Source organism: Scaptodrosophila lebanonensis, unplaced genomic scaffold (genome assembly GCF_003285725.1).
Source record: "Scaptodrosophila lebanonensis strain 11010-0011.00,11010-0021.00 unplaced genomic scaffold, SlebRS2 tig00000061-arrow-pilon, whole genome shotgun sequence".
NCBI lineage: Eukaryota > Metazoa > Arthropoda > Insecta > Diptera > Drosophilidae > Scaptodrosophila > Scaptodrosophila lebanonensis.
In genome coordinates this window covers 2,160,927-2,181,834 of record NW_022060554.1, presented here as the reverse complement: position 1 = coordinate 2,181,834, position 20,908 = coordinate 2,160,927, and the positions used below count along the sequence as shown (strand labels likewise).

Sequence of the window (20,908 nt, the reverse complement as noted above, 5' to 3'; positions counted from 1 at the left end):
TAAAAAAAACAGGAAAAAATAAATCCCAGCACTAGGTGCTGAGAGAGTTGATAAAAAAAAAAGAACCCCGGCACTGAGTGTCGAGAGAGAAGTACAATCATCAATCTGATCATCAACGACCGGACCACGGCCACGTCGCTGCCGCACCACCACCATCGAGCCACCGCCACGTCTACAGCAGTTCGGCCTTGGAATAGGATGGATTTAATAGTAATGTAAGTAGAATTGAGTGAATAGAAAACATAAGCGAATATTTTAATAAAAATCGAACACAGTTAAGAAATTTTTATGTATCCTAAAACCTTAAGGTGAAATAATATTTTGTGTCTGTGTGTTGATGGCTATTTATGTGAAAGAAAAAAAACTTAATTAAATGTAAAAGTGAGTAGTGAGACCAAAAGCGATTACATAAAATATCGTAAAAATATAAATTACTACGTCAAGACTGCCTTTGAAACGGAACTTTTAAATTCCCGACAAAGGACGGTATAACACACCCAATCCTGCGAATCCTTTTTAAAAAAAGAAGGACCCTCCAGGGTAAAAGGGTTAAACCAGCTGCTGGTTTTCAAAAGAGAATACGTAAATAAATAAAAAAAATTTTTTTTTTCTTTCCCTTTCTGCATAAATATAAATCCTTAAATCATATAAAAAAAATCCCTTAATGGTTCGCACTGGTCAAATATATTTTATACCTTCTTAATTGATTTTGAAGAAGGTAGGATTTAGAATTATACCAAAGGTTTAAAATTAGTAAAGGCTCTTACATGAAAGAAATGGTACATATAATAAGTAAAATAAGAGAGCATGTTAGTGTGTTGCTACTCTTAAATTTACCTTTTTTTTTCTCGGCTACGTAAACGGCCCATTATAGTTATGAAATAAATTAATAAAACTTGTGAGCAGGGTTGTGCTGAGTGAGGTGAAATTCTTGCATTTAATTAAATAAAAAAAGAGATAATAGAAGCTCCGAAAGTAACGGAGTTAAACTTTAAACGCAAAAGTTTTCTTATTGAATGTTCCCTGTTTGATACAACTCTTGCCTTATTATATAAAATAAGTATATTTTCTTGCCAGAAGGGGCTGCTGGTTGTTGATGAGTGGCGATAGTTCAGACGAGATTAGTAACGTATCCGTGCGGTCAGAAATCTACGACAGCGACGATAGTGTACTGCAGGGGTTGATCGAGGGCGTAAGTAATTGCCAAATCGACCGAGCAGAAAGGAAAATGAACGCTGAGGAATTAAGGGTCATTATCGATGCGGCGGTAACCTCCGCTTTGGCAGCACTGTATGATCAGAGAACAGAAACCCTTAAGGGGGACTTCAACCGCAAAATTAACGAACTCTCGCAGCGCATACAAACTGTACAAATAGCGCCTCCGGAGGTAGAAGTTTATAAAGATGTAGAAATAGTGGAGGGTGCCCACTGTGATGAGCCCTTAGATGCTGTAAAGTGCTTAGCCGAGTTCTTCGACACACAGGAGACATACGTGTCTTGGCGTCAAGCGGCACTCGCCGCCTACAGAATTTTTAAGCCTTACAATGGCAGCTCCCGCCATTACCAGGCGGTTATCATAATGAGGAGTAAGATAAGGGGGGGTCCAGCAGATGCTGTGCTCGCATCTTTCAACACTCCTATGAATTTCGAGGCCATCATAGGTAGACTCGATTTTACGTACAGTGACAAGAGACAGATACACTTCATCGAACAGGAGCTAGGTACGCTCAGAAAACTTTCGCTGTTAGGATACTATGACGAGGTGGAGAAGTTGACCTTACTAATAAATAAGGTCAACATGTCCTACGATACAGACCTAGCAAGGGGCATGTGCGAGAAGTTTAGAGGGGATGCCCTTCGGGTGTTCATATCTGGGCTCAAGCGAAATCTAACGGATGTGCTTTTCGCAGCCCATCCACCCGATTTGCCTTCAGCTTTGGCATTGGCCCAGGAGTTGGATGCGAATCACTTAAAGTGTGGAGCTGCAGCCACACGGTAGACAACAGATGAGGCAGCAAGGGCTAAAAGGCGGGTCTCAAACAGGCCAAGGAAAAAGTCCATTCTTTAGCCGACAGCAGGGCGGCCTGCAGCAGCCGGATCAAACACAAAATGAACAGACCCAGGGGGATTTTGGCGAGCCCATGGACGTAGACCCCGTCGAAATTTCGACATTTTACTGCTTCACGGCAGAACCAGAACTCAAGGAGGCACTACGGGGATTTCCAGCAAGGCAAAAAACCTAACCAATCTGAGCGAATGACCGGCCAAAGAAGGCAAAGGGTCAATCACATTGCGCAGGGGAATGACCAAGAGTGTGTAACTTACAATTCGGCCGCACTCGACGCGGTATCCCAAATTGCCGATGAAATCGGGCCCGATTGCGAGAGTGACTTCGCGAATTTGTTACAGGAAGCTCCCTGCTGCCCTTTATCAGACGAAGAGTAGTCATGAAGTTTTTAATCGACACGGGCGCCTCCAAAAACTACATAAAACCCTGCACGGGTATGAGGAATGTCGTCCCGGTCGATAACCCCTTTTCAATTCACTCACTTCACGGTTCAAGCAGTATTGAGAAAAAATGTTTTTTGAGAATGTTTGGTGTTAAAGCACCATTTTTTTTTGCTCAACAGCCCCTCAACGTTTGATGGGATCATTGGCCTTGACTTGCTAACGCAAGTGGGCGTGGTCCTAAATTTACAGAAGGGTGAATTGGAATGTGGTGCCAAATCGGAAAAGATTGAGTACCACAGGTGCTCTAATGTCAATTTTACTAACATTGACGAAATTGAAGCACCAGAAGCGGTAAAAAATAACTTTATTAAAATGCTGAAAAATAGAATAAAGGCTTTCACAGACCCAAACGAGGCTCTGCCATATAATACTTCGGTCGTCGCAACCATAAGGACGACGGACACTCAGCCAATATATTCTAAGTTGTACCCCCACCCCATGGGTGTGGCTGATTTCGTGACCATGGAAATACGGAACCTTCTAGCGAACGGTATAATCCGAAAATCCAGGTCACCGTACAACAACCCAATCTGGGTTGTTGACAAAAAAGACACCGATGAGTTGGGCAACAAAAAGAAACGACTGGTAATCGACTTTTGGAAGCTCAATGAGAAGACGGTGGCAGATACTTACCCGATGCCAAATATTTCAATGATATTGGCTAATTTGGGTAAAGCCAAATATTTTACAACATTATACCTAAAACCTGGTTACCACCAGATCACGTTGGCTGAGCGTGATCGTGAGAAAACTTTCTTCTCGGTAAATGGGGGGAAGTACGAATTTTGCCGACTTCCGTTTGGTCTAAAGAATGCGGGCAGTATTTTTCAAAGGGCCATCGATGACGTTTTGCGCGAGCAGATCGGCAAGACTTGCTATGTCTACGTCGATGATGTTAGTTTTTTCTGAAAATGAGGCAGATCAACACGTTGACTAAGTCCTAAAAAGTTTATATGATGCAAACATGAGAGTTGCTCAAGAAAACTCGCGTTTCTTCAAAAAAAGCGTCAAGTATCTCGGTTTCATTGTAACCAGCGAAGGCGCACGAACAGACCCTGAAAAGGTGAAAGCCATAAGGGAATTTGCTGAGCCAAAAAATTTGTTCGCTCTCAGATCATTCTTGGGGTTGGCGAGCTACTATAGATGCTTTATAAAAGACTTTGCTTCAATTGCAAGGCCCCTCTCAAGCATTCTTAAAGGAGAAAATGGGTCAGTCAGCAAGCACAAGTCGAGGAAAGTTCTTATTGAGTTTGACGAAACTCAGCGCTATGCGTTTGAAAAATTGAAAAACATTCTCGCATCTGAGGATGTTATGCTAATCTACCCTGATTATAAAAAACCGTTTGATCTAACGACCGACGCTTCGGGTCATGGCATAGGGGCAGTTCTTTCCCAAGGTGGTCGTCCGATTACGATGATCTCTAGGACATTGAAAGACAGGGAGATGAACTATGCCACAAATGAAAGAGAGCTTCTTGCCATAGTATGGGCTCTTGGAAAACTTCGTCATTACCTCTACGGAGTTAAAGACATAAATATTTTTACCGACCGCCAACCGCTGACGTTTGCCGTTTCGGAGCAAAACCCTAACGCAAAAATTAAGCGTTGGAAGGCACGCATAGACGAGCTTAACGCCAAGGTATTCTATAAACCAGGCAAAGAAAATCATGTTGCCGACGCCTTGTCGCGACAGAATGTCAATACATTGGAAGACCAATACCCTGAATCAGACGCAGCCACTATGCACAGTGAGCTGTCGTTGACCTACACGGTCGAATACACGGACAAGCCCTTAAATTGCTTCAGGAATCAGATTGTCCTAGAGGAGGCGCGCCTCCCACTAAAGCGAAATTTTATTTTGTTTGGTGAAAAAGCTCGCCACATAATAGATTTCACGGACAAAGAAAATCTGTTCGAGCAAGTGAAAGAAGTGGTTAACACAGGCGTGGTAAATGGAATATACTGCGACCTGCCCACATTAGCATACATTTAGAACGACTTGGTTCGGAATTTTCCGGCCACGAAGTTCTGGCACTGCAAGAAATTCGTGGCGGACATCTTCGACATCAATGAAAGAAGAGATATCCTCACAACTGAGCATAATCGAGCTCAAAGGGCCGCTCAAGAGAACGTAAAACAAGTCTTGTCTGACTAATATTTCCCTAGGATGACCAGGCTCGCCAACGAAGTTGTATCAAACTGTAGGGTCTGCTCCAGGGCAAAGTACGACAGGCACCCAAGGAAGCAGAAACTGGGCTAGACGCCAATTCCGTCCCACTCGGGTCAGAGACTTCACATAGATATCTTCTCAACAGATAAGAAATTCTTTTTGACATGTGTGGATAAGTTCTCTAAATTTGCTGTGGTACAACCAATTGCATCACGGACAATAGAGGATGTGAAAGCACCCCTCATACAATGAGCATCTTTCCATACGCCCGCGCGATCTACTGTGATAATGAACCGGCGCTCAAGTCGGAAACGGTGAGATCGCTTTTATCCAACAATTTTGGGGTTACTATGGAGAATGCGCCTCCGCTACATAGTACGTCAAATGGACAAGTGGAACGCTTTCACAGCACACTCTTAGAGATGGCAAGGTGTTTGAAAATCGAAAGGGGGATCGAGGACACGACCGACGTAATGTATCTGGCCACGGCGGAATGTAATCGTACGGTACACTCGATCACAGACAAAAGACCTATTGACATACTGACCCGGGATTGTTGGAGGTGGTGAGGGGCTGGGTGGAAAAAGCCCAGAACCTCCTGCACAACAGGGAGAACCAGCGCAGACAGAATAGAGTATTCGAATTAGGAGAAAGGGTCCTTGAAAAAACTAACAGAAGGCTGGACAACAAATCGACACCTTTATGCGTTGAGCGGAGGGTGGACGCAGACTTAGGAACGACGGTTCTAATTAAGGGCAGAGTTGTCCACAAGGACAACCTAAGGTAGTAACCAGGGTAGCCTTGAATAGCCACCTCTCGGGGACCAAAAATCAGATGAAGCACACATAATTTCTGTTGGACTGACACGACTCTAAACTTTATTTCCAGACTTGGACGCGCGATACTTCTGTTGCTAGCGGTACCGACTACTCCCATTCCAAGTATGTGCCGATATTAGACGGAAGCGTTTTGGTGTGGGATCAACACGACTATGTGAGGCACTCTGCGAATTTGACCGAGTTTGCACGCATGACAGACGAGACTGCCGGAATGTCAGATCTGTTTCCTCAGTCTCACATGCGAAAACTATTGGACTTGGATGTCGAGCACGTAAGAAATTTGTTGTCCGCTTTGAATGTGCACCATAGAATATCGAGAAGCTTAGACTTTTTGGGTGCAGCCTTGAAGATTATCGCAGGTACCCCTGATGCTTCCGATTTAGAAAAAATAAAAATAACCGGACAGCTCGTAGGTTCAAATAATAGGCAAATGGTAATAAATACCAAAACACAAGATCAGATAAACCGCTTGACTAGCACGGTTAATATAATCCTTAAGTCCACAAAAGGGAGCACGGCTCATCTGTACGAAACACTTTTGGCAAGAAATAGGATGACAATAACCGAGATTCAGAACCTCATGCTCACAATAACGTTCGCCAAGGCAAAAATTATTAATCCAACTATTTTAGATCACGCGGATTTAAGGTCAATTATGAGTGAGCAGCTCGCAGAAACTACTGTGGCTAATTTAATGGAAGTATCTAGTACTAAGGTATTGCAATCACTAGATGTAATTCATTTTATAATAACGTTTCCTAGAGTTAAATTAGCATGTAAGAAAGTAACCATATTTCCGGTGGCGCACAACGGAGTAGTTCTTGGACTTGACGACAACGTCGTAGCAGACTGCGCAGCAAGGTTCCCGCAGTAACTAACTGCATGCCCACGACAGGAGCAACATTTTGTGAGGCGGCAAATCGCGACACCTGCGCTCGAGGCTTGTACGCTGGCGAGGTGGCCCATTGCCAGTCTCGACCCAGCCACTTGGAGCCGGTAACGCTAGTCGATGACGGGATCATCATCGTCAACGATCGCATGGCGAGCAAAGCAAGTTCCCAAGTCTCCGTTGCTTAACATCAGTACACAAGATCCGGTGCTGAGCCTCCTCTTCCTCCACAGACTAAACGAAAATAACATACGTGTTATTGAGGAGGTTAAGGATGGGGTAGTTTCAATGCCAAACTGGCAGTGGGAATCTCCATGGGACTTGGAGGCTGCCTGGCGATCTGCGGCTGTGTTTTCGTCAGACAATACATGATGAAAAGAAAAAACACATGCGAACTAAAGGAGATGGTGGCAAGCATCAGCACAGCCGAGAGCGGCCGCGTCTTGAAGGGGGGAGTAGTTAACCCACAACGCTCAGCCCCCCAACCAGCAAATGCTTGAGCAAATTCACCGCCAGGCATTTGCACCCAAGTAGCTGACCCAGCATACCCATGTGCAGCAGCTTGGTCAACGACATCCGCCGCGGTAATGTGACACGCTGCACGAGGCGCAAGCTCAGCACATCGGCGGCGTAGGCAGCCACATTTGGGCTCTATCTTGTAAGATTTATATTTTGTAATTTAGTTCTTAATAATCGATTTTGACTGCCGCATCACTGCGCAGTAATAAACTCCAAAATAAAACTCACTCCGTGTTTTAATGCAGCGTCCTGCGACCAGCGACGGTTTTAATCATAACGTTCGGAGTGACTAATTAACTTATATACATATAAATTAAAGAATACAACAAAACTATTAGCGAAAAGAAACACCTTCCTTTTTATATAAATCAACTTTTATAATACGAACTATTTGTGACCCTTAATAATTGGTACGGCAGTATTATTTTTTATAAATAGGACTGTAAAAAATAAAATGTCAACAAAAATTGTAAAACTAACGTTGTATAAAAAACATATATGCCTTTGGGTTGTAATCTCTATATATATAAAAGAGTTTGTCCTGACTGACTGATTGGTGATCAACTACAGCCCTAACGTTAAAAGCTAGGAAGCTGAAAGCTTCAAAGGCAAAGGCAGACATACATTCGTATGTATGTATACATTGGACAATCGAGCACTGTTGTTTGATTGTAATAAATAATGTTCTATGGTTTTAAATCAATTTTTTAAAACTAAAAACAACAACAACTGCAAGTCATTGGCTCGCGCTTCTTCTTTCGTTTTGATCATTTACGCCTGTTTTTTTCAAAGGCAAAATGTCAAAAGCTTACAGTTACCGTCGCTAGGCAACGACTGCGTAAGCGATAGTAAAGCAGAAACCGAAAGGGGACCTACGCATATTCTGCTTCGCGTTGCGGGCAGATGTACATATGTATGTTTGTATATGATTTGTTCTAATTGATCTCAATAAATTATAAGATGTTATTATTTAAATTGTCTGTTAATTGCATTCAAACTTCGATGGAAGTATTGATTGTATCGACGGATTCAACTATCGATAGTTTTGATGCTCTAACACATAGAACATCCGACACATGCCCATCTCTAGCATCTCAGCTGATCGCATATTTACAGCGACTTACCGTTTTAGTGTTAGCTAACAAAGCTACAAATGTATTCTGAACAAATCTAAGAGTCATTTACCGTTAAGCCTATTTTGTGAGTGTATTCATGCGATTTACAAAAGCAGAAACACACCTTTTATATTCACAACAATCATTTTGGAATTGAAGACACAAATGAGTGTTGAATTAAAAAATTTAATACATACTTATATATGTATGTATGTATATAAGCGGATAACGCCTGCATGAAAAATTTAAATGTATGTACATATCAGCGTTGCCGAACGCTCCAATTTTGGCGGGACGTTCCTATTTATAAATCAAAATTAAATGTCCCGCGTCGGACTTTTCGGGGATAACTCGACCGTGCGTACAACGTGCTGAGGAAGCACACAGTTAAGTCAGGACTGGCATTCCGCCCGGTGCGTAACGAAGATATGTACATATGTATGTATGTACGTATAACCATACATAGTACTTATTGTACTATATTTGCTATTTGGAAAATGAACTCTTTAAAAAACTTTAGAGAGCGTTCGAAAGAAGAATATCATATAGTAATTAAACTTATAATTTTAAGCACATTTTACTTAGCCCAGCAAAGACGGGCAAGACCTGCTAGTTTTTAATATATTTTATAATTTTTGAGCATGATGGCACGAGGTAAGCCAGGTTGTGAGTACGGTCGAGCCTCAAATATGGAAAATTTCAATTTGGACAACAGCTATAGTATGAAAAAATCGTATGCTTTCGAAGTCTACGGTACAAAATAAAGTGTAAAGGTATAGAAAGATTGACAATATTCACAGTAATACAGCAAACAGAGGTCGAGTCTCAAAAATTACTTCACGTGACAAAAGAAGTTTGTCGACTATAATTCAAAATCAGCGATTTACTGTGAGAGATATAGCAGCAAAGTGGTCAACAAATATTGGGAAAACAGTAAAACATGAATGGACGCGACAGAAAATGAAACGAACTTAATATGACTTCTATAAGGTATGATTACAGCTCCTGTTGAACATAACAAATAATTTTAAATTTTGAGGCCAAAGAAAAACGTTTGCTCACAGCTTTGCCAATAAAAAATGACTGCTATGGGCAAGAGGATAGACTGGGTACTAAGGCAGTGGAACTCTATTATTTTTAGCGAGGAATCCAAATTTTATGTGTTTGTCGGTGACTCATCTTGTCATGCTGATCAAAAATATATATATTCTTTGTGTTATATATACACTCGCACAAAACTTGTATACCCTTTTACCATTTGGGTACACGGTATAAAAAGTCTGACACTTCTGTTAAGAAAGATTATTATTCAATTTCGCTTAGAAAGGGCTTAAGTCATTCTTGCTAAGAAGGTAAACTAGATTCTCAACAAAATAGCTGTTTTTGAATTACAACATAGGTTGCTTTTATATTTCGGGGATTATAAATTATTGAACTGTCAAATCACTCCTCATATTTCCACAGAAAAGTTTCACGTTTTTAGCATACAAAAGGCAGAATACTATATGTTGTCCTACAAGTGGTTTTTGTTTTCTAAGAATCACTTTATATGTTTACGTCTACCAAATAATAGAATTAACTGTGAACACTCCCAGTAACATGCGTTATATCGCAGACTGAAGCATCATTTTTTGGAGAGTTTGAGAGAAAGATACATTGCACTATGGTTTTTTTGCCCGTTTTTTTTTTGGCAGAAACGAAATATTAAGATATTTACCCCAAATTTAGTTTATACGCATATTTTGGTACCTCAAGACGACATACCAAGTTTGGTTCAGTTTTGGCCACTATTTCATATAGCTGCCATATAACCGATATGGCCGACTTTTACTAACTTCGGTATTTTTAACTGTATTGAACCAGAAACTGGCCTATATTTTGCTCCCATGCAATATATTTTAGTTCACAAAATATAAATAATTTAATATTAGTTTATTTTATTTTTTTGATTTCCCCCCTCCCCCCTCTTCCAGGCTACAGAGTTTCGTTAATACTGTCCACATCTCAAAAGCTACATAAACAAAACTTTGCACATGTAATTTATATAGAATCATATATCTTTGTTTTATTTCAATCAAATCGGTAAATTTTTAGAAAAGTTATTAGCGAAAACATTTCACTCTAGTACTACGCCCACAAGCACAGCATCAAGTTACCTCATCTTCTTCTTTTTGCTTCCGCTATGGGCGTATATAACTCAGTGCTTGAAGTTTGTCTGGGTACAGGTTATTTCACTGTCGGGATTGCTCGACTATAGCGTTTTCTATCACGGCTCAAAATCGCCATCAACATCAACAATCATGTTAAAAGCAAAACAATTTGTTTTTTTTTTTGAATGGCTTAAAGTTTGATTACAACTTGACATGTGTTTTTTAATATAATTGGAGAAGGATTTTACTTTTAAAGACATTATCATAGTATTGTATTCATCTAAGATGCTTACGTTTATTTTCTGTAATATATTCTGCTTAAATGCGTATTGTGAGCCTTTATTGCTGCTACAAATGTCAACAATGTTTGCATGCCCAAACAGTAGTTTTCCTGCAACAAACGCAATTTTACAGAAAACGTGCTAATTGGGACGAAGTTCTTTAGTAATTCCATAATAAACATATATTAGTTAGATTTTCACATTTATATCTTTTTGCAACTCTTTGCCATTCAAAAGTACTATTCCATTATATAACTTATATAACTTAACTTTTGTAGGTTATTTTCTTAATTCTGCAAGCTCTGAAAGTTTACCAAACATTGCTGCCAAAATCACAAATACCTGTGTTTCACACAATCAGGTAACTTTGACTGCGCGCCATATCAGCAGGAATTAATCTAATTTTCGCTTAATTAAACAATTTATAATAAAATAAAAATAAAATTTTTTATATTTGGACAAAATTTTCTTTGGACTTTCTGCCAAAAAAAACAGGGAAAAAACCATAGTGCATTGGAAGATCTTCAGCATGAAGAAGAAAAAGTGAGGTAAGTGCTCGATGCAGGTGTTGGGGAAAATAACACCAGGTAGAGAGCGTACTCTCTGTCTGTGAAGTAATAAACTGAAACAGTTGGAAGCGACTTAAAATTTGTCGAATTTGGCGCTACAGTTGCTAAAGAGTTAATAGTCGTTTTCCCGGAAGCTTGTGCTCTTTTAATGTTTAAAAGTTTTCATTCTGCAAGTAGAGTTCCACGACTTATAAAAACAAAAATTCTGAGGACGTATTATATTTCCAAAAGGCATTTAGTGCGAGCAAATTGCTTTGAATAGACCAGACTAAGCTAAGTTTGTTGGGATCTGATGGCGAGACGACCCCAAAATCAAGCTCATGATCCGGAATACACTATAAAAACTATTAAGGATGGAAGTGTCAACATAATGCTATGGGGATGTTTTTCATCGTTTGGGTGTTGGTCAAATATTTTGGTATAAGGACGAAATTGCGCCATGGATTACGTTAATATACTTAACAGCATATTGCTTCCATATTCCGAAGAAGAAATGGCGGTAATGTGGGAGTTTTTTCAAGATAATGACCCTAAACACACTTGGCAGTTTGCAAAATTAAGGTTCCATGAAATCAAACGTTCTTTGATGGAACAGATTTCACAAACATCCGACCTGAATCCCTTAGAGCACCTATGGGGTATATTAATAAAGAATATTTTTGGGCTTAAGTCCAAAAACAGAGACGATTTATGGAAAAAAGTGCAGAACATATGATCCCCAAACATTTGGTCGTTGCCAAAGAATGTTTGCCAAGAAATGAGGCCGATGTGCGAGTGGGGATGTGTGGGCTTATATAAAAAGAAAACTATGTTCAAACTTATCAAGGACGTGCGATGAGACGATTGCTGAAGTTCAAGGAAACATTAAAAAATTTCGTAAAATCGAAGGGTTTATTTTTTATTTTATATTTTTTTTGTTATTTTTACCAATATTAACATTATCTCACATTTAGTTGAACAATATTGAAATGTCAAAATACTTTTCTTCAGCAACAGTTATAAAAGATAGACTATCAGGGGTGCCACAGAAAACTCCGGTGGTTTCGGTTACAGTTGTTTTTGAAAACACTGAAGAAATACGTCGGTGCAGAACTTCGAATGATTTCATTTTTTTTTAACTTCCCCTCTCCAAGCCAGCTGTCAGCAACAGCTGACTGTCGACGTTCACATATGACTTACTAATATTACTAATAATGACACTCAGCTGCCAGCAACAGCTGACTGTCGACGAATGCATTTGACTATGTTAAATAAAAAACAAATGTGCCATTTGGATTAATATTAGCCCGCGAGCATTAGCGGAAACGCCAAATAGTTGTTGAAAAAATACAATACGAATGTTTAAGCGCATCTGATCCCACAAAAGAATGCTGATTATTAAAAATTAAATTTATTGTACATTTTTTATATCATTTCAATTTTTTTATAATTGTTTAATTAATACACATTCATGTGGTACTTATTTTAAACAAGAATTGCGTCAATTATGAAAGGCTATACTAGTTTTGTGCAAATGTATGTAACAGGCAGAAGGAGACGTAGCAAACTCCACAAAGTATATATATTCTTGATCAGGGTGACAAGCCGAGTCGATATGGCCATGCCAGTCTGTATGAGCGCAAGGATCTCAGAAGGTACAAGAGCTAAACTTGACCAAGCTTGGTAATCAGGTTCCCCTGATTCGATCTGTCCTTTTTAAAATTGCTTCAGCCTGAAAAAATATCAAACAGCCCCTATCCGGAAATCTATCCTTTTTTTGGGCTGACTTAGCATTTTTTTAAAGCTAGAATTTATGTAAATAATATTTAATTGTCTCACTTAAATCCAAAATTATTACGCCCGATGTCAATTAGACATTTTTGCAGACGATTTTGAAATGCACATAAAAAGGGATGTATACTTAGGATAAGATCGATGATATCAGTGAAAATAATATCCAATTGAATTGCACTGATTTTGTTACCGAATTAATTAATCAGCTGAAACAAAGGTATGGGATTTGTTGTTGTTTATACCTCAATATAACAATTATGTATTCTTAAATTTAAGGTTACCGGAAAACTTTGGAATTTTAAAAACTATTGATCAGTTTTCGGTCGAAAATGAATTACGAACAATCAAAGAGCCTATTCTTTTAATTTTAGAGGGTTTGCACTGGAGAGAATTTGTTTCGCGAATAACTTTTCTTAGAATTGACCGAATTGGATAAAATTTATATATAAATATATATATAAAATCAACAGTAGATAATTATATATAAATATATATATATAAAAGCAACAGTAGATAATTATATATAAATATATATATAAAAACTACAGTAGATAATTATATATAAATTATATGTGCAAAGTTTGGTTATTCTAACTTTTGAAATGTGGACGCTATTGACGAAATTCTGTAGCGGGGGAAGGGGGGCGAAATTCCAAAAAATAAAATAAACTCGTCCTTTCTCGGACACAGGAGAATCTGGATACCAACTTTGGTTATTCTAGCTTTTATAGTTTCTGCGATCCTTGCGTTCACCCAGACGGACAGACGGATGGACATGTCTAGATCGATTTCTCTCGTCATGCTGATTCAGAATATATATACTTTATGGGGTCGGAGATGCTTCCTTCTGCATGTTACATACTTTGCACAAACCTAATATACCCTTTTTACTCTACGGGTACAGGGTATAAAAAATCTTATTACCCTATAAAATGGCAAAATGTTGACAGCACCGTTAAGTTTTGATCGGAAGCAAAATCAGATATGGACTCAGCAGGCAATTATCAATTTTTAGAATTGGCATAACTTGCCCTTACTTTGTTATCATTGCATTGGTCAAATGCGGAAGTTAAGCGTGTGTTCAGCCAGGTCAATTTGATGAAAACAAAGCTAGACCATCAGGTAACATTTAGATATTACTACATATAAGTAGATATGTTTTTAATTAATTTTAACCATTTACTAGATTCAGGTTACATCGGTATGGTGCATGCTGCAATACGTATAAATATCCAGAAAAATATCTTAAAATTACCACAAATGCGTCATACGACAATGACGCAGGCGTCAATGATGCTATAATTGACGAATTAATAAGAATAATAATTTTTTGTAACGACGCCCTGACATTCAAACAATAAAAGGCAAAATTAATATGAAAAAACTAGCTGTCCTGTTTTTCTGTCCTTAAATTTTTCTATCCCTTTTTTTTCGCTTTTTTATGTTTCTTTATCCTTATTTTGTAGCGAGGTGCTGGCAACACTGATACACGCATATAAACACGCAGACACACGATTCTGATATAAATGTATGCTCTTGAAACTGTACATGAACATGTATCCAATTTTGTTTATATGTATTGAATAATTTGTATTTAATTTAATGAAATAATTTAATTAATATAATTTTTTTAAATTAATAAAACAAATTTCCTTTTGTGGTTTTTTGCTTTTTGGTGGGATGTACAGGGTATTTAAGAGTTGAGCTCGCTCGACTTTAGCATTCCTTTCATGTTTTTATTATAGCCTGTACCAAAAGGGTGAAAGGCTATACTAGTTTTGTGCGCATGTATGTAACACACAGAAGGAGGCGTGGCTGACCTCACAAAGTATATATATTTTTGATCAGGATGACAAGGCGAGTCGATATAGCCATGTCCGTCTGTCCGTCCGTCTGTATGAACGCAAGGATCTCAGCAAGTACAAGAGCTAGAATAACCAAACTCGGTATCCAGATTCTCCTGAGTCCGAGAAAGGACGAGTTTGTGTTTTTTTTTCTGATGCACCCCTCCACTCCCCCGCAATTCGTGTTTTTTCTTATAACTTTCGTAATTCTCGGAATTTTGAAATCAATTTTGGTAGGTACATCCAGTTAGTACTAATGTGTCCGTGTGCCAAATTTCATCATGATAGGTCAATTCTGAAGAAAGTTATAGCCATAAGTAAAATCGCTGCTCATGCGCTGCCTGCAGCTCTGTCGGCAGCGCTGCCCGCAGCTGTTGTTGTTGCTGCTTTGGTTTGTGCTGCATACATACACGCATATAAACACGCATAGGTACGTGATGTAAATGTATGCTGTTAAAACTGAACATAAACATGTATTCTAATTTAATTTAATTAATTAATTCATCCATTCATTTCATTTAATAATTTAATTTTTAAAAAAATTTATTTTTTTAATTTTTCTTTTTTGTGGAGAGTACAGGCTATTTTATGTCGGGCTTGCTTGACTATAGCGTTCTATCTTGTTAACTTTCGTTTGACTCACAATTTTAGACTCAACTCAACAAATTGTGATGTTCGAAAAATTTTATGTTCCATTTGGGCCATTGGGGCATCTTTATTGTGCGGTTGTTTTGGATGCTATGTTTGAATGCTAATGGTTTAAGTATACATTTAGTACAAGGTGCGTTCCAAAGTAAACAAGACTCTAAAAAAAACAGAAGAAATGGTTTTTTCGCCAAAATGAATTTATTTTATTCAAAATAGTCTCCTTCTGCTTCAATACAGCTTTTTGCACGATCCAAAAACATGTCGAACGAGTGTTTTAGCTCGTTGGCCGGTATGGCCGCCAGTATGCCGGTGCAAGCCTTTTGAATGGCCTCTACGTCTGCATAACGCTTTCCTTTCATGGGCAAATGCATTTTTCCGTAAAGGTAGAAGTCGCACGGTGCCATATCAGGTGAATACGGCGAGTGGTTAATGGTTAAAATGTGATTTTTGGTCAAAAATTCGGTCACAAGCGTCAATCGATGAGACGGGTTATGAGCAATTTTTGGTCGTCAGTCAATTTGTGCGGAACACATGTTGATCGTCATTTATGTCCTCATGACCACTTTGAAAACGTTGAAACCACTCGTGAACTCTGCTACGGGATAGGCAATCATCGCCATAAACTTGTTCCATCAATTCAAACGTTTCGGTAAAAGTTTTACCAATTTTAAAACAAAATTTAATATTGGCTCTTTGTTCGAAGCTCATTTTCGCACCGATAACACAAACATATTGACACTTAAAACGCAATAACTTCACATCCAATCGAAGAAATTCTCACTGGACAATCGATAAAGATAGCAGATTCTAACGCAAAAGTCGACTTGTAATTTGCTAATTTAATAATAGTTACCTGATGTGAAAATATTTTTGATGCAGATTGTTCAGAAAAACTATAAGGTTTATATTCCAATGATTATTTATATTTGGAAAAATTTCGTTAGTGTTTTTAATCAAAACTCCTAGCAAAGCAAACAAGATTTGACACAATTTCTGTGGCACCGAGAATTGGTTTTGAGGCGAAAATTGGGCGGAAGGGATTACTGTCGCACCCCTGTATAGTTTCGAAACTGTAATATGAAAAATTATCATTGTTTGAATTTATATATATATATATGTTCCGTATAGACCCCGAAATCGCTCAACCGATTTTGATCAAATTTTGTTGCAATATTCAAAATAGTCCCGTTGGTAAGCCTGTGAAGTTTTGTGGCGATTCGTCAACTCAATCAAGCATCGTTTTCTGGCTTATTTCTGGTCATTTTAATTTGTTTTACAGTCACTTTTTACTCTGTTTGTCAATGTTTCAATCGTAAATAAATAACACTGTAAAATCGAATTCGAAAAAATTCCGATGAACGCGAATAACGTTTGCAAGCTCTTTGCATCTACGCCTAGAGCCATAGAAACAAAACAAGAGTGGGAGTGGCGGCTTTGGCAAATACTCGAAAGGGCATCCAAATCTGAAGCCAAGAAACACCAATAGGGGGCGATGGACATCCTCTGTATAGACGACGAAAGGTGGACGACAGTGAGTACTCAATCAAGGACGTAATCGTATTGGGCAAGATGTGACGTTGGAAATATTAAAAAGCACTACAAGTGCCGCGGCAACGCAAGCCGGAAACGCTAGTTCTTTATAAATTTAAAAGTCGTCAAAATGTCTGAATTCAATAAATCATAAAAAATTTCCGCAGCAATCTTATTTTTCTAATGTCAAAATACTTTTGTCCACCGTTGTATACCTCTATTAAAATATTGGTATCAAAAACAAATTTTGCACAAATATTAATTTTACTGAGGTATGTTCCAGTCACTACAGATTTAGGAGCTATGTATGGCAGTGAAAACTTCGCTGCTTTTTGTTGGACACAGACTTGAAAATCGGTTGTTGATTTTCAAAGATATTCAATGTATACCATACCGACATAAAATATGGCACACCCTGTACATAGCTGTCGAGTAAGTTAACCACGGATGACCAAAAAAAGATGTAAAAAGTATGTACGTATGTAACTTGCATGTCCACAGAACAATAGTTTTTGTTGTAAGGCACAGTGAAAGGTATATATGCACATACATATGTATGTACATAGCATCGGTGTAGATAAAGATAACTTGACATACATATGTATTTATATTTGATTGTTTTTGAATAGATAGAATTAATAAATGTGCTCTTAATGTATTATATTTATGTATGCATGTGCATAGTTATGTGTCGTGTACAATAGTCTATTTCTTACGTCACGGTGCTTTCTTTATGTGAATCGCGCTCTATTTCTGAACAACAAAATTGAATTAACTCTGTAAGTAAAGCAGGTGCACAAGGTGCACATTAAGACCTCCTAAGCAAAAATTAATTAGGTATATATGTATATACGCAAAGCTAAGAAAACGATTTGCAGTCTTAAAATTAACAACAAAACGCCACGTGTCGAACTTCAACTACTCCATATACATACTTTACGCATTTAAACGGTTTTTCATATACTCACCCGCGTGCCATTTCAAGACTTTTTATTAATTTTTTAATTTTCCATATTTCTACATTGCGATCAGCGGACGTTTCCTCTCCCGACATTTTTGTAAAGTACGTCCTGGTCCACGACGACTGCGATACACTTTATGACGACTGTATTTTGATGGGTTGTGACTATGTGAAATGCAAATCTTCGGGCTTATGGCGATGAATACACTAAAAGCAATAAATCATACAGATACATACATAAAATAAGGATAACCATGTACAGAATGAGCGAAGTATCTGAACACTATTTTCATATGCTAAAAGTATAAATTGATATTTTATAAAAATTTAGATGATAAACGATTTTAATATAAATTAGAATATTTTAACCAAAGTTGCACTTAATAATTGAGTTGTAACTCAAAAACTACACTTTCCACTTCAGATTACAGGCCTTTAAATAAACAGCGCGACAGTTCGACACTAAGAAGCGTTTACCCAAAAATTAATTTGCATTGCAATTTTGTTAGAATTAAAGTTTATACCTTATAACCAACACAAGCTAAAAATTGTTTTCTTGAAAACAATTATTCCAAAATTTCTACGCGTGCAACGTGCGCAGAAAGAAAAGAAGTCTGACCGATAACAAATTAGACAAATTTGGAGACGTCGACACAAATTTGAAAACAAAACAAATATCATATGAATACTATACAACTTTTGTACATACCAATCAAAATAGAAACGACTGAGTTGTAACATTGAAACAATGGAAAGGAACAATTACGATTTCATTAAAGACTTATTGAAGATACATACACTTGCCCGCATAACTCTGCGTATACACAAAAAAATAGACAAATTTTAGCTTTAAATGTGAATATCTTTTAATATATACAACTTATTGAAGTAAATGTTTTTGATTTGCTTAGATTCGACATTTTTCTTAATAACTACATTTTTTTAATATTAATATAACAATGAATATATTTTATTTCTATTTTTTAACAAAACCTTTTTGAAAAATGGACCCGCAAAAGTCTGCGTACAAGCAGACTAAACTGTGTAGAATAAGAGAATATGCAATTACAGTTATCTTAGTTGCACTTTTTCTTTTTTTTGAAGTTTGCAAAAGACTTTTGCTATGCATTGAAGTTGTTTTTGATCAATCACAACCATGGCGCCATCAGGAAAAGAGATCGACACTGACCCTCGAAAATTAATAATTAATTTGCGTGTCCAGGGCAAATCTTATAGAGAAATTGGACAGGTGGTGGGCAGAACTCATTCATCATGTCAGAGGGTGTTTAATAATTATGTTTACTCAGGTTCGGTGTTATCAAAGCCACGATCTGGGCGTCCGTCTCTATTAACAAAGCGAGAGGGAAAGCGTACATATGTACATTGGGCGAAGTGACTAATTGATAATTTGCTGGTTCAGCAGGTTTGAAAATCTGTTTAACTATCAACACAAACATATGTTCATAAATGTTTATGTACATACATATTCATAAGAATCGTGTCTATGTGTCATGTACCTGCAGTACATGGCAGAGATTGGACAGAGATTACATTTATGGTCCTTCATAATTAACATATCATGATGAAACTTAATATACATATGTACGGACACATAATCACTAACTGAATGTAACTACCAACGAACGGATATGGCTAATGATAAATTTCGATCATTTTCGTTTAAATATTTATTATATATATTTTTATTATTTAATTGCATTTTTCATTAATTTTTATTCTATTTTTATTCACAGTGGAGCACTGCTGCCCAAAAATGTAGGTAATATACCATTAAATTAGTGGATCAATGAATATGTAATTCAGGAAAAGTAAAAAATTAATTTTACGCAGAATTTGGTTCCACAATATTAGATGTCGGCCAAATAGGACAATTTTTTCATTAAATAAAGCAATAATAAATTATTACACCTAGCAATGCAAATCAGCAATGATTCGTAACATAATTTAGTTAATATTATACCTGAAAGTATTTGAATAAAAACAAGTATATTGTTGCAAATTAAAAATAAGGCAACTTTGACTGCATATATCTCCTGAACTATATTTCCGATTTCTTTGATAGCAAAATTTTCATAATCTCTGGTACATTTTCTATTAGGCATGAAAAACGGTGAGTGTATAAACGCTACTTTTAGAGCAGGCAATCCACATTAGAATTAGTTGCCTGAATTTCTTGGGCTCGACGAAATGTTCGACGTTATTGCAGGTGATGGGATTATATTTGAGTGTTCGACGTTTTGTTCGTGAAGAATAGAAATGTTACTATCTTGCGTCTGTTCGTGTCAACATGTTCGACAATAGATGGCATTGTGGGCACGAACCTCATTTGTGAAAGTATTTGAGTAAACAAGTGCCAATTATTGTTGGGCGGACTTGCGTTCCTCCGTGGTGCACTTGTTTTCTAGTGGGTCCGATATAATAAAGAAGCCTGGGGCCAATTCAGAGAGTCGAGAGTACGATACGTACACCGACGTTTTCCTGGCGAAACTGTCACAGGTCAATAGACTACCCTTCAAGATACCGGATGACAACATAGTCAAGATAGTAATTGGGTGCATAACTGAGGTCAGCATTAGAATTCCATAAAGTTTGCCGACTTTGGTATAGAGCTTGATAGACCGTATGTCGTCGATTAGAGAAAAGCCGAACAACAAGCTATACCTCTCTTCGCATCGGCCGTACCAGAGAGAGCCCCTGAAATTAAGACCGCTCCCAAATAAACGCGAGCCCTAGGTGGAAAAAAGAAGACAAGAGTGCTAGCGATAATGCCGGCCAAGTCGCAAATTGTACGTTTTACGACAGTTCAAGGCATACTAGGGAAAACTGCATTTGTCACGCCTGACGGACATTTTGATTATTTGTACATACTTGTACTTGTACTTGCTTATGCACCTGCCGTATTCCAATGGGCAATTGATCGGTCTTTGGGAAAACTAAAGGGTCACGAAGCTTTGGTCTATTTAGATGATGTCCTCATTCCGTCGAGAACTATAGAAGAGGGTATCGAAAGGCTCGATACCGTGGTAAAATCACTGTTGCAAGTTCCTTCAGACGACCATCGAGTTGCTAGGGCGGGAAGTGTCCACTG

The 20,908-nt window shown here is 37.9% G+C and overlaps 1 protein-coding gene across 2 annotated transcripts in view; it reads right to left on the bottom strand.

The window, feature by feature from the left end:
- The window catches only part of LOC115624558 (eukaryotic peptide chain release factor subunit 1), a 68,253-nt gene extending 49,815 nt beyond the window's left edge, over window positions 1-18,438 (bottom strand). For both annotated transcript variants that reach the window (XM_030519285.1, XM_030519286.1), the window contains exons 1-2: window positions 18,324-18,438; window positions 17,807-18,006 (exon numbers count right to left, since the gene is read on the bottom strand). In XM_030519285.1, the coding sequence (XP_030375145.1) occupies window positions 17,807-17,892 (86 nt within the window). In that variant the 5' untranslated portion in view covers window positions 17,893-18,006; window positions 18,324-18,438. The remainder of the gene's footprint in view (window positions 1-17,806; window positions 18,007-18,323) is intronic.
- Window positions 18,439-20,908: the final 2,470 nt, after the last annotated feature.